We start from the raw sequence: 14,238 nt of genomic DNA on the forward strand, positions 1-14,238 counted from the left end.
AAGTTAATTTTGTTGGAAAATATTTACAGATGCCAAAGTTAATATTTGTTTAAAATGAATAGATTGCCACTTAGACTGAATACAATATTGTCTCTACTGTTAACTTGAAATCTAAAATTTCCTACAACCACGTAGGAGAGAATGCTTTACTTTTCATAAGATGAATTACTTATGACCGAAATTATACTCTTAATCTCTGTGCTGAATTTAGAACAGTATTTTCAGAACTAACTCTACTTTTTACCCTTAGTAACAGACTAGTATTGATAATGTGAAGGTTTTATCAGGTTAAGAAAAATACTGCATAAATTAGTTCTCAAGTAACTTCTCCATCATAAGGTAATTCAAGTTTTATTACTATTAATCAAGAAATATTTAGTTTTAATAGCTATTCAGCTACTGGTGTACTAAAATATTTCTCTTGTATTCTGCACACACATACACACACACATACATTTATTGAGTTTTCCTTTGTATGCTGACTCACAACAGTACCTTTATCAATTTTGCTGATGAAAGAACAGCTTTATATGGAACAGTAGGGGTTGTCAAAATAACAGAAGCATTATATTCTTGCTCAAGTCGCTGGTTGAAAACTTCCATATGCAAAAGTCCAAGAAATCCTAACCTGGGGGAGAAAAAGACAAACTCCAAAATGTTTATGGCCCACGGGCTGTATTTTCTTTGATGAATATACTGCTACTTTGTGGGGGAGGAGTGAATCAAAAGAGTCATTCAATCTATCACATCATAATTAAGTGCTAACATAAATTCATTAAATAAGATAAAATCTTCCATTGGTAAAATAGCTTTAAAACTTACCCACAGAATATGAATCCACAGTGAGAAATAGGCAGACATTGTTTAGTTCATTTTACACTAATATGAACTTATCTTCAGAAATGTTAAAGAGCAATAAACCATTTAAACTTTACTTTTCAATAAAAATGGAACACTACAACATAACTGAATCTTACCTCCAGCCAGCACCCAGGGCAAGGCTACTATCCCGATGAACTGTCACACTGGAATCATTTAGAGTCAGTTTTTCTATAGCACTCTTCAGGTTATTATATTCAGATTGGTCTATAGGATACATTCCTGGGGACACAATGATTTCTAATTATCACATGTGAAACGCTGCCTAGAAAAGCTAATATGCGCTGCTGCCAAGTTTAAAATTAATCACTTAGCTTTTAAATTACTTTCTGTATTTCACTGACCAAAATACTGGTTTGCTAAGAAAACTATAAATATTAAGTTAAATTGGCTTCAAAGTATTTTGCGAGTTTCATAAACTTTGAATTCACCACTACATTCACACTCAAAGTGATGTTTTTGCTTTTGCAAAAAATACAGAGAAAACAAAAAAGAACCATGGGAATTAAGCCTATTAGGAAAATACATTGTGTTTATTTTAAGAAACGAAAGCGCAAGACATCCACAACCAGAAATGAAATTCCATTAGCAGATAAAAAGCAGAGGTAGAAATGAAAACAAGAACTACTGATTCATCAGATTCTCTTTCACCTCAAACCCAAGTCCTCACCTCTTAAGTTCTTCAAAATCCAAATGACTGACTTTGTCTTAACAGGGGCAGGGAGAGTTAAACAACATTTATAATTCCCAATGAGAGATACAAAAGGGAGAAAACAAGGACTGGATACCCAGTACAGAGTAACCAGATGACCTTCAACCAGGTCTTCCTTTTTCAAATGTATGTAATATAATGCAGAAATAAGAGGTTCTGAAGTTATGCATACATGAGGTGACACTCTTCTCTGCCACGTCTACACTAGTATAATACAGTATTAAAGAAAGGCCAGCTAAGGGGAAGGCACTCAGTAAATGTCCACTGATAATTAGTAATAAAAACATCCTAATTAGAAAAGTATTTCAAATATAATGACCTACTCTCTAGTGAAACAAGAAGGAAGTTCATATTACTGTGCTCTTCCAATATATCAGGGGGCTTGTTTAAAAGGTTAATTTTTAAGAAGTCCTAAAAAAAATTTAGGAAATTATCTCCCACATAAAGTTTCACCATACATATGCAATTAACTGGTATGTAAATAGCACAACCACAAAAAAAAAAAAAATTAAGAAAAAACAGAGTAACTTATTTTAACAGGAATTAGCTGCTATTTAAAATGAGTATTTCTAATAATTTTTATTTCAATTTAGAGTAAACTGGGCCTTATCCTTTGAATATGTGCGCTCCTCACCTGCAAATACCATTGGCTTCGCTGATTTAAACCCAGGCAAGGGTTCCACTGGTTGTTTATGTAAATATAATGTATCTCCTATTTGTGCTTCAGTGACATCTTTCATCCCAGCAATCAGATAGCCCACCTGTCCTGCATATCTAAATAAAATTATTATATGGAAATATTTACTGTTTTAATGTTTCATGTGCATACTCACAATTAGCTCTACTCTTCTAGGAAATGATCACACTTTCCAAACAAAACCTCATCAAACTCAAACTAAGTGCTACATATCAATTCTCAACTCTAAGAATCGTCAGCAAAAGAACATCCCATGCCTTAGAATCCATTACCAAGGACCTCTGCAATACAATAAGCCTAGGGACCTTCTTAATGACTCTGCCCACCTCTGCATATTAAACAACAGTGAAACTGATAAATGCAGAAACATAAAACGCTCCTTGTAATATTTATTAGTGAATTATATTACAAATGTCCTTTAAAAAAGAAAAGAACAATTTTAACCAAGCAAAAAAACGTGAACTCTCAACAAATCTGATTATCTGTTTGATGTGCCTCTTGCAGGAAAAGAGCAAATCCAAGATTTCAGAGTTGTAGCTTTTTTTTTTGCTTTTTTTTTTTTCTTTAAAGCAAACTTCCTAAATGATAATTTCCATTTAGGATGAGGTACAAAAATCTTTACTAAAGATGCAGTAATTGTCAATATATATGCGACACAATATAGACAGACTTTGCATAGCATAGGGAATTATAGCCATTATCTTGGAATAACTCTTAATGTATAATCTATAAAAATACTGAATCATAATGCTGTACGCCTGAAACTAATATAATACTGTAAATCAACTATACTTAAGTAAGAATACAGACACATTTTAGAAATATTTGAGTAAAATTACAATAGACTTTATGACTTTCAATTACATAAAAAATGACAAAATAGTGCAGTTTTAGACATAAAACATTAAACTATCAAGTGTGACCTATACAGTCACCTGGTTCATATCTTGAATTTGACAAATGATGAAACAAAGACCTTAGAAAACTATGTGCCCAAGGTAATCTATCTTAGTATCTGGGGTACTGATGGAATAGGCACTCAATAAATATTTGTTTTATATATATAAAGTGAACTCAGAACTCAGTTTTATAATGTACACTACCTTGCTAACCTCACACTCCATAAATTCTTGTTAATCAAAGTTTTACCATGAGTTCCACACTAAAGAAAACAATTATCGAATTTTCTTCACTATTTTATGTTGAAAAATCTAATTACAAAAAAATTAAATGTCAAAAATTGATACCCAGTATGGATATGTTTATGGATGAGAGAACTATCTCTTTCACTGTCTTATCAAGTACATCAATGTTGGACCCAGTCTGCAACCAGAATATAAAATTACTTGTGGCTAGTCAAAAGGAATAAAAAAATACATCAAATTCCTACTGTCCCTCACACATGAGATACTTTGTGAAAGAGGATTCACTATGTAGTTGCATTCAATAATCAGGTTTTGTTTTTTTTCTAAGTTACCAAATTGGGATCATTCTAAGCGCACCAAGTTAAGAAAGGCTGTGACAGAAACACATACAAGTGTCTTTTAATTACTAATGCAGATTACTTACAGTTTGTGAGTTGGCTGCTCATAAGGATTCAGAACTCCTACTTCGTTAACTTCATATGTCTTTTGAGTATGCGCAGATACAATTTTATCTCCTTTGGAAACCACTCCATCAAATAATGCTACATTGGCAATCACACCCCTATACTGGTCAAAGGTGGAGTCAAATACCAAAGCTCTCAAGGGATTTTTGCGATGCACTTCAGGACTATTAAAAATAAGTAAAGAACAAACACTAATAAATTAAAATTAAATAATAAATAAATTAAAATCTTAATATAATGCCTTTTTAACTCAAATATTATGCTTAATTTATTCTAGTACTTGAGAAAGGTTGATTAACAGACAGCCAAAATAAAAGGACCTTTCTATAAGGTATAATGCCTATATTAGTTTTAATTCGACCTCAAGTTTTAAATACATTTTAAATGACTGTTTTTAAATTACTTATGAAACTGATGAAATATATTTGTTCAGGATTAAGAAAAAAACAATAATTACCAATGTATTCAAGTCTATTGCAATAATTGTTAAGAGATCCCTATCATCCTTTTTTCTTTTATTTTTCTATACTGTATTTGCCTTCTATATGTTACTAAAAATAAATTAAAAATTTATTCTCACTAACTGCAAAGAGTACATTTGCCATAGCTACTAAGCTAAAATAGCAGATCAAACTGATGGACCTTGTACTGTTAAACAAATAGTATAAAAAGAGCAAAATACATACGGGGGTATTCTTTTGATGACTGCCTGAAGAACACTTTCAACATTCGTCCCAAGTTTAGCAGAAATCTAAAAATATATATGTGAAACAAACACTGAAAAAGTTAAGACTTCACTTTTCTATTCCTGTGACTGAGCTTTATAATTAGAAGGGAAAAAGAACTCTAAAAGTTATCAATTTGCTTGAAGAACTTGGTAAAAGGAAGCACAAAGCATATAATGTATCAACAACTGCCCTTCCATTACAGTTAGGTGATTCTCTGGTATTAAATTACAAAAGCATTCTGATTATGGTATTGAAAGAACAGTGGACTAAGAGTTCAAAAAAATCTGGGTTATAATCATCACTCCACATGTAATAAATGACTTCAAACAACACACATTTCTTTAAGCTTCAAATTCTTCATCTGATAAATGAACTGATTATTCATATTTTACCTAAACCTCAAGGTTGCTGTGTGAATAAACAATATATGTGGGTATCATACAGGTTAACTGTAGGGCATATTATTACTATTGTTCTCACACTGAAAATACAGGCCAAAAGACTCAAAACACATGTGCATCTGACTCACCTTTGTCATTACCAGTAATTGAACTATCTCTGAAATCTTTATTTCAAACCCAATTCCGTGAATACTTCCTCTTACCCTTTAAAGTCCCTCTAGATCAGAGTTTCTCAACTCGACACTAAGGACATTTTGGGCTGGATAATTCTTTGTTTGGGGTGCTGTTCTCTGAACTGTAAGATGCTTAACAGTATCCATGGATTCTCATCTACCCACAAGATGCCAGTAGCATCCATCCCCCAGTGCGACAACAAAAAAGGACTTCAGACATTGCCAAATGTTTCCTGAGGGGCAAAACTACCACCTAATGAGAACCACTGCTTTAGACTCTAGTACATTCTTTGCAACAATCCTTTAAGATCACAACCTCTAATCCACTGAATAGGCTACTTTTTTTTTTCAGTATCCATTCAGCCCCCTGCCTCTTTTCCCAGCTGAGACTCCAAGGGTCCACTGTTTGTAATCACTCTGTTTAACTACTTTTTATTCTCTATCATAAGCAGTTGGTAAAACCTCAACTGTGACTGCATCCAACTATGTGCCTTTTCTATGCCTATAATCAGAGCAGCTTAACATTGCTGGAGAAAAGTCAAGTAACTGGTCTGGTTGGTTTCTGTAAGTTCATGACCACAGACCTCAATGTGCAGTTAACATTTCCTGGTAGTCCCAGGACACATCCCTTACTAAATTCACATTGTTGCTCACTAAGATAATTCACACCACCTTCCTTTTCAATCTACACATTTTCCCTATGGCCAATTCACTCTCAGATACGTTTGCCTCTTACTTCATTTAAGGAAACAGAAAACATCAAAAACTCCTTTACCCAAACATACAAATCCATCTGCACCTGTATACACAAACTCTTTGCCTTCTCTCTTGTTACAATGTGTATTCTCACCTCTCTGAAAACTCAATCCTTGCATCCTCCTCTTCTGAATCCTACTCTCTAATCCTTCTCAAATTCTTATTCAAAACCCCCTACAAATCGATAATAATGTAGTCTGGCTTCTAGGACCTCTTTTTCTACCTACACTTCCTCCCTAGGAAACGGCATCCATTTCCGTGGCCTCAATACTACATACATGCTAAAGACTCTTAAATATCTTCGACTCAGCCCTCTCCACAAATGCCAGAATTGTAGATTTATTCAATATCTCTACTTGGATGTCTAATAGACATTTCAAACCCACTATGTCCAAAACACAGCTTTTCATTTTCCCACTGTGTCTGTTCCTCCCCGAGTCCTCTCCATATTAACAAATATCATATTCAACCAGTTGCTCAAATCCAAACCCTCCATGATTCTTTATTTCACTTCCCTACACATAACACACCAGCAAAATCTACTGTATCCACAAAACACACATCAAATTTGCCCACTTCCTCAACATCAGCAGCACATACTTAGCCACCACCATTTTGCACCTGGGCTACGACTACAAGCTGGTTTCCCCGTATCTCCTCTTACCCTTTTTTAATCCATTTTCTATAAGACAACCTGAATGATCAGCTTATTTTCCTCTCTTGCTTTAAAATTCTTTCATTATCTTAAAAATTTTAAACGCTTTAGCACAGCAAGAGTCCCAGAATGACTTGATTCCCGCCTAACCCTACAAAGCCATTTCATCTAACTTGCCTTCTTTCTGTCCCTTAAACATGCCAAACCTTGCCAAACATGCCAAGCCTTTACACTTGCTCCTTCCTCTTCCAGAAATGCATTTCTCCCAACTCTTCATTTCTTCAAGTCTCAGTTCATCAGAGAAGAATTCCCTAAGTTACTCTGCATCCCTGCTCCTCTCTGAGAAAAAGACTTTTTTCATTGTTAAGTATGGTAATTCCACCTGGAACAATACACTCTGTTGAATGTACTTCCTTGATAACATCTGTCTCATTCAATAATTACTATACTTACTTCTCTTTTTACTTACTCAGTGAGTGCCTCCCCAAGCAGAATATAAACACGAGACAGAGGTCTTGCCTGTACTGTTCACTGCTGTTGACCCTAGCCGGCACACACCAAATTAAGTATATGAATGAATTTTGTAAAGATTTACTAAAATCTGAACAGTTAATTATACTTCAATATAACATAATCCAAGTCATGATACCATAATTTCAGAACTGCCTTACAATGAGGTCCCTCTTCATAATAAAAACCATTAAATTCTACATATATATCCAAGAAAAAAAATTATTGCTTCTTCTAGTTATTACCAAGTTTATATAATCATCCAGTGTGTTAAAATTAAAAAAACAAACCAAAAAAAACCACTTCATCAGCTGAAACTTGCTTTTTCAAAACTCAAACAGGATTGAAAGTGGAAGCTAAACATTATATTACTGCACTGACAGACTCACTACACAAGCACGTAGCACAGCACAGTTCAGCGATGGCTATTTAACACCCAAAGCACCATTTAAAAGGTAAATTTAAAAATTCAAATTTAAAACAGTATCAACTTTGATATAAATAAAATCTATTTCCAAGAATGATATGTACATATGCCTTGAAATTAGTCTGGCCCTGCTCTTCAAAGAGAATATTTCCATAGAGGCAAAATGGCATACAAGAAATAATACTATAAAGAGTTGCAGGAGGCCTACATTTTAGTCCTGGCACATTAGCTAACTAGATCTATAACCTTAAGAAAGTGATAAAATCTTTGACTCTTAGTCCTTTCAACTGTATCATAAGAGTAATTTCTATCTGTCCTAACCATGTAATAGGGATTTTTGGCAAAGATCAAATGAAATATCAGTAAAAAGAACTTTGTAGAACTGTAAGATAATAATATACTTAGGCCAATTACCTGAGATTTTTGAAAGTAAAACCAAGTCTTCTAAAAAAAAAAAAAAAAGTATTTTACCTTAATGCATTCATCACTTGGAATATCAAACACCTTTTCAATTTGTTTTTCAACCCTTTCAGGATCAGCATTCTTCAGATCTATCTTAAAAAAAAAAATCATTATGTCTTAATATAATTAAATTAAAATGTATTATATATTAGTGGTATTTGGAGATAGATAAAAGCATACCTGCTTTTAAACTAACGGACCCCTTTATGATTTTATTTTCAAAAGTATTAAAATAAGAATAATCTAGAAAAAGGCAATATAATTTTAACAAGCATGGCCACTGAAAATAGGCATACAGCAGAGCAAGCATGAAACTTTAGCTATTCAAGGCAAAAGAGTTCAATAACACCATGTAAACCGATTTTATAAGTTAGATGTAACTTATAACAACAAACTGTCTTACCTATAAGCAACCTTGCTTCTTTTAAACCTAACTTCAATATCAAAAAATAAAACTGAATGCCATGCAGATTTTTAATTAAGACTCTTAATTTATTAATTTTAAAATATAAAAGTTAAGCTTTATCAACAGTGCTCAGTTTAGCACTTAACTGTTAAGTGTCCTGTGTTACATTGTTTCATCCTAGTTCATAAGGTCCTTTTCTTTTCCTTTATATAGTTTAGTCCAACACACTATTGTGCCTGCCCTGCCCTTTACTACAGAAACAGCCCCCCATCACTCCATGTAATTCAGGGAGACTATCTTCTCAACTACATGCCAGGGTATAGGAGTTTGAGTTGCAATTTTATCATATGCAATTCAAAGAAATAAATCCCACCAATATACAACTGACCCTTGAATAACAAAAGTTTCAACCGCACAGGTCCACTTGTATGCAGATTTTTTTTCAATAAATATGTAAAAATACACTTGTAGAACATCATGTGCAAGACTTGTATTGAGTGGATAGCCTATCCCTAGCAAAGGCATAAGATGAGTGATATTTAACATAAAATTAATAATGTGTTGGTTTTCTTACTGTTTTATAACTTTGCTTTCAAAGAATTACATTACCATACAGTATGCCTCTCATAACTGGAGAAACTGCATATCAGCCTATAATTATATATAAGCATATTTTTTTAAATGTAGCAATGTTTCCAATACCATTATGAATGTGACTGTAATACTGTATGCCATAAAAACTTTATAAGGATTCATTCATTAGTGTATATGCTAGGTTTCCATTAAGGAATCACATACAGTATCATACTATAAAGCAATCATATTTCTGCTTCATCATTATCAATGTGTGAATCATTACACCTGCAAATAAATATGAAGTTCTTTTTCACATTATGTTTTAATTTTTTGATGTCTAGTGTCAGTAATACATATAACATCTACAGTATTTTGTATCACCTAAGACAATATTGATGTAAGTACTGAGAGATGATTCACCTTATAAACAGATGACATAAACTTAGGGTATTGATAAATAGAGTACTGTAAATATATTTTCTCCTCCTTATGATTTTCTTAGCATTTTATTTTCTCTAGCTTACTTTATTGTAAGAATATAGTATACAATACATATAACATACAAAGTATGTATTAAGAGACTGTTTAAGCTACTGGTAAGGCTTCGGTCAACAGTAGGCCATTAGTAGTTAAGTTTGTGGGGAGCCAAAAGTTACACGCAGATTTTTGACTTTTCTTTTCCTTTATATAGTTTACAAAGTAAAATAATAAATAGCATTGTTGTGCTAACAAATTACCTTGTTTATGACTGGAATTACCGATAGCTGTGCTTCAAAAGCAAGAAAGAAGTTTGCTACAGTTTGGGCTTGAATACCCTGGAAATACCAAGACACAAGACACTAAGATGATCATTCTACCATTTATGGCAAAAGTTGTAATTCAAGACCATTCCACACATCCTCACCAAAAGCAAAGGTACAAGGCAAACTATGGTATCCATACTTCCATGCATCTGGATCATTCCCTGTGAAAATTTCTTTCAGTTCAGGAAATGTTTTTTAGAGGGCACTGTGTTACGCTTTGGAGACAAAGCAGTAAAACACAGATCCTTAAGGACCTCTAAGCCTCCCAAAGGACTCTTGTGACATTTTGTAAAGCCCAGTATACGTATGTAAGGTAGAGACTGACTCTCCCTGACAGGCTCAGGGAAGATTTAACACAACAACAAAAAAATCTTTGGGTTTTGAATGAAGAGTCTGTGAGAAACTGAAATATATCAAAAGCTTACTTTAAATAGTATATCACAGGTCTTATATTCTCATCTCAATATGTTTTTATGGTTATGTTTATACCAGAGAACTTGGTAATGTTACTGACAATGTTTCTTTAAGCCTAACACTTTACAAATTATTACCTTAAAAACACCCAAAATGACCTCAAAAATAAAGATTTATTTTCAAGTTCTGCTAAAAAATTGAAACCTCAGATTAAGAACTGCTTAAAATTGAGGTTTTTTTGGTAGGATGTATAAATAGCATGACACACTTCAAAAATCTCTTGAACAATTCCTCTGAGCAGCTTAACATTTTTAAAAGGATGAACTAGGCAACTTCACAGACAAGTTTAGTGTAATAAAACTTCAAATTAACAGGACCAAAACATAACTTTAAGTAATAAATCTTATTTTCTTCAAACACAAAAATTCTATTTCCCAAAGCATTTTAAGGAAAACCCTGGAACAACCAAATAGCATATCACATCATGTAATATTAAAGTACCTACCTCATTTGCATCCACCACAAGTAAAACACCCTGGCAAGCTGAGAGTGACCTGGATACTTCATAACTAAAATCAACATGGCCCTGAGAAACAAAAAATATTAATGCCTCTAAATGTTAGAGTTTAAATGTTTCTTAGGGAGGGGCATTATGGTAAATCTATTGACTCCACTGGATAAAAAGTTAACAGGTTTCTTTTTTAGCCTGTGCTTGTGAAACAACTTACACTAACATAAGAACACTGAGAAAACAAAAAGCAAAGTGAGGTGTTTAATGTTCAGTTCAAAAACTGAAAACAGGATTTGTCTGCAGTATTAATACAAGGCTGATCTTAATTAATAATAGAGAAAAAATTGATATTAAACTTACCGGTGTATCGATGAGATTTAAAAGGTACTGCTTTCCTTCATAATCATAGAAGAGAGACGCTGTCTGTGCTTTAACAGTGATTCCTCTTTCTCGTTCCACTTGCAATTTATCAAGAACTCGTTTATTATTTTTTGTTTTATCAATTGCCCCTATAAATAGAAATGTTTATTGATATTTCTATGAGCTTTTAAAAAGAGACAATACTGCATATACAATTAAAACCAAACTTTTAAAAAGCATGGTAAAATTATCAATTATTCATTGCCATTAATTAGGTATAGAACATAAAATGAAAATACCTGTTAGTTCCAGGAGCCTGTCGGCTAAAGTACTTTTGCCATGATCCACATGTGCAATAATACTGAAATTTCTAGTGTTTTCAACAGGGAATCTAGACATATCAATTTTTTCCTAGAAAGGGGAGAGACATACTACATTTATGAGTATAAATTGTGCACAATATGAAACAAGTATACTAAATTAAAGAATGTTCGTTTAGTCTTCTTAGAACAATTTCCTTTATAGCATTTATATTGTTTATATTATTCCTCTGACAGTAAAGAGACGTATGGCTAAAGTCGTATTACAAGCAATGGATTACAACAGGACCATCAAAAACATTGGTTTCACTGTCAAAGGTGACCATATAGCTAAATAAGTCTCATAATATTTCCATCACTCGAGGGCCAATGAGGAACTGAATGTATTTTCATGAATGGAGAACACAAGATACGTAGAACTCCTCTACAGCCTTAGAGCAGCGGTCCCCAACCTTTTTCGCACCAGGGACCAGTTTCATGGAAGACAATTGTTCCATGGATGGGGGGCAGGGGGAGGTTCAGGCGGCCATGCGAGTGATGGGGAGCGATGCGGGGCGGCAGATGAAGCTTCCCCCCGCTGGCCCTCACCTCCCGCTGTGCGGCCCGGTTCCTAACAGGCCTCAGACCAATGCTGCCACTGCCTTGGAGCACCTGGTCTAACAAAATCTCTTGAAACAAAAAAGTTACAGAGAAGCTGAAAGAATAAAAGGAAAAGTTTTCGCCCCCATCACATATTTAATCAACAGTCTACTTAAAAATCTGTGCTCCTAGTAGAGCCTTCAAAAGTTTAATTTAGATGATTTTATTTGACAACTTCTTTGGAGAGAGAGAAGGAAAAAAAAAAAAAGATCACATCAGGAAGAAAAGCCTCTTACTTATCACTTTAATTCTTAAAATATTTTGAAAAGTTAACTTCTGATTTTTAGTTGCATACAGCTTTACTGTTTTACTGAGACTCACTGCAAATTGCTAAAAACTGGTATTTAAGTAGATATGTCAGTTTTTTGTACTCAAACATTTCATTTTTCCAATCAAATTTTTATCTTCTACCAGCAAAAAAAAAAAAAAGTGAAATTACAGTGAAATACACAACTCTCATGAGCTTAAGTTTCCTTTTTTTATAAGTGCTCCAATACAAGGCGCACAATAAGAGTGCAACTACACCTGAAAGAAATTCTGCAAAAAAACTAAACCTGATTTGTTTGCCCCGTGGATTTCCCCCCACACCATTCAATTCGAAAGATATACAGTCCTGCACCATTTTTAAGATCTGGGAATTGCAACATAAATCCATTTTACATTCCACAGGCATTTTAGAAAAGGGTAAAACCTAATAATTATAGTCTTTTTTATCCGCAGTTACTCATAACTTGCGTTCAGTTACTTTACTGCCTAAACTGTATCTCTTCACAGTTATCAGACAGTATAGTTTTTAGAGTCGCTGAAGTCCCACCTCCTCCAACCACAGGAATACAGTCAGAACTGCACAACCCTGCTCCGGCTGAGACAAAACGAAATAATAAAACAAACAGAAGCTACGGCATACCCAGCACTCCTTACAGTGTAGGTACTGGGCTAAAAGGTCTGTGCCTTACACCGTGCAAGCCTCACAAACAGCCATTCGGAGTTTTATGAGCATCTCATTTAACAACGGAAGAAACAGTCACAGAAAGGTCAGGTAACCTGCCCAAGTCCCACCGCTAAAAAGTTGCACGAAAATGGAACGAGCAGCTTCCCCAGTAGGCTTTTAAAATTAAATACATGCTGAGACCAGCACCTCGCATAAACAATAAAAGAGTTCTGATATCACCAGTGAGGAAAGTTAGGGCGTGACTTGCCCAAGGTCACACTGGTGAGCAACGGAGTCAGAAACCCGAGCGGAGTCCGCGCCCTTCACAGAAGCGCAGCCTCCGTTCACAGGTAGTCCTAGGAAGGCCGACACATTCCCAAGTTCGCCAGGAGCCCCCTCCCAAGTTTTAAAACTTGGCTGACGAGAAACTCAGGGGCGGTCACCTTGCGGTCCGCGGAGCTGTAGCTCCTGTCCGGAGGCTTGGACTCGGCTGCAGCTCCCCGGGTCGGCGCAGGGCGAGGCGCGGGCAGCCCCCGACGCACCGCCCGGGTGGCCCAGGCCGCGAGCGCGCATCTGCGCCAGCAGCCCTGACCCGCAAGCGTCCACATCTCCCCGCGCGACAGAATCGTCAGGAGAGGGTCCCGAGAAGCGACGGCGCCATCACCCCCGCCTCCGTTTCCTCCAAGACGCCCCCGCTAGGGGCAGGATTCAAACACGCCTTCGGAAGCAGGGAGGAAGACTTGAGCTGGGAAGCACCACCCAACCAGCGACCGCGACAGGACGCCCAAGACGCTCGGCGACTCGCTGACGTCCGGACGTCGCATGACGTCTTGACGTCAGCGTGCCTCCGCGCGGAGCTGTAAGGAAGTCACGTGAGGGAAGCTCTCGCGGGTAGTGTTACTTGTGCTCTTAGCGAAACCTTGGGGGTTAACCTACCAAATGGCAAAGTACGAGAGTAACTTTTAAAATCTAGAAGTTGAGGTGTATTCTCCATGTTGTCTCCGATATCGCTAAAGAAGCTGAGGTGTATTCTCCATGTTGTCTGCGGTATCGCTAGTATTGAAGTGCATCCGAATGGAAACGGGCAGTAAAATTTATTGCAATAATGTATCCTAGGAAAGTTTGGGCCAGAAGTGAAGGTGGAAAAAAATTACATCCTGACAGCCCTTAATCTCTATCACCTTCGGGTTACCACTTCAACAGTGTTTACCTTGTGGGGCGGGCAGAGCTCTAAGGTGGAAGATAACGGTAAGAGATAATGAGACCTGT

General features: G+C 35.6%; 1 protein-coding gene across 4 annotated transcripts in view; it reads right to left on the reverse strand.

Moving 5' to 3' along the window:
* The window catches only part of GUF1 (GTP binding elongation factor GUF1), a 40,237-nt gene extending 26,465 nt beyond the window's left edge, over positions 1-13,772 (reverse strand). For 3 of the 4 annotated variants that reach the window (XR_009503318.1, XM_059923064.1, XM_059923063.1), the window contains exons 1-11: positions 13,413-13,772; positions 11,379-11,490; positions 11,080-11,228; positions 10,714-10,794; positions 9,729-9,806; positions 8,019-8,102; positions 4,584-4,648; positions 3,858-4,061; positions 2,226-2,365; positions 978-1,101; positions 496-628 (exon numbers count right to left, since the gene is read on the reverse strand). Coding sequence is in view for 3 of the 4 variants with exons in the window: in XM_059923064.1 (XP_059779047.1) it covers positions 496-628; positions 978-1,101; positions 2,226-2,365; positions 3,858-4,061; positions 4,584-4,648; positions 8,019-8,102; positions 9,729-9,806; positions 10,714-10,794; positions 11,080-11,228; positions 11,379-11,490; positions 13,413-13,577 (1,335 nt within the window). In the remaining variant the exon portion in view is untranslated. Of the gene's footprint in view, positions 1-495; positions 629-977; positions 1,102-2,225; positions 2,366-3,857; positions 4,062-4,583; positions 4,649-8,018; positions 8,103-9,728; positions 9,807-10,713; positions 10,795-11,079; positions 11,229-11,378; positions 11,511-13,412 lie in introns of all 4 variants that reach the window. The other variant, XM_059923065.1, reaches the window with a different exon arrangement.
* Positions 13,773-14,238: the final 466 nt, after the last annotated feature.

Source organism: Balaenoptera ricei, chromosome 5, assembly GCF_028023285.1.
Source record: "Balaenoptera ricei isolate mBalRic1 chromosome 5, mBalRic1.hap2, whole genome shotgun sequence".
In the NCBI taxonomy this organism is placed as follows: domain Eukaryota; kingdom Metazoa; phylum Chordata; class Mammalia; order Artiodactyla; family Balaenopteridae; genus Balaenoptera; species Balaenoptera ricei.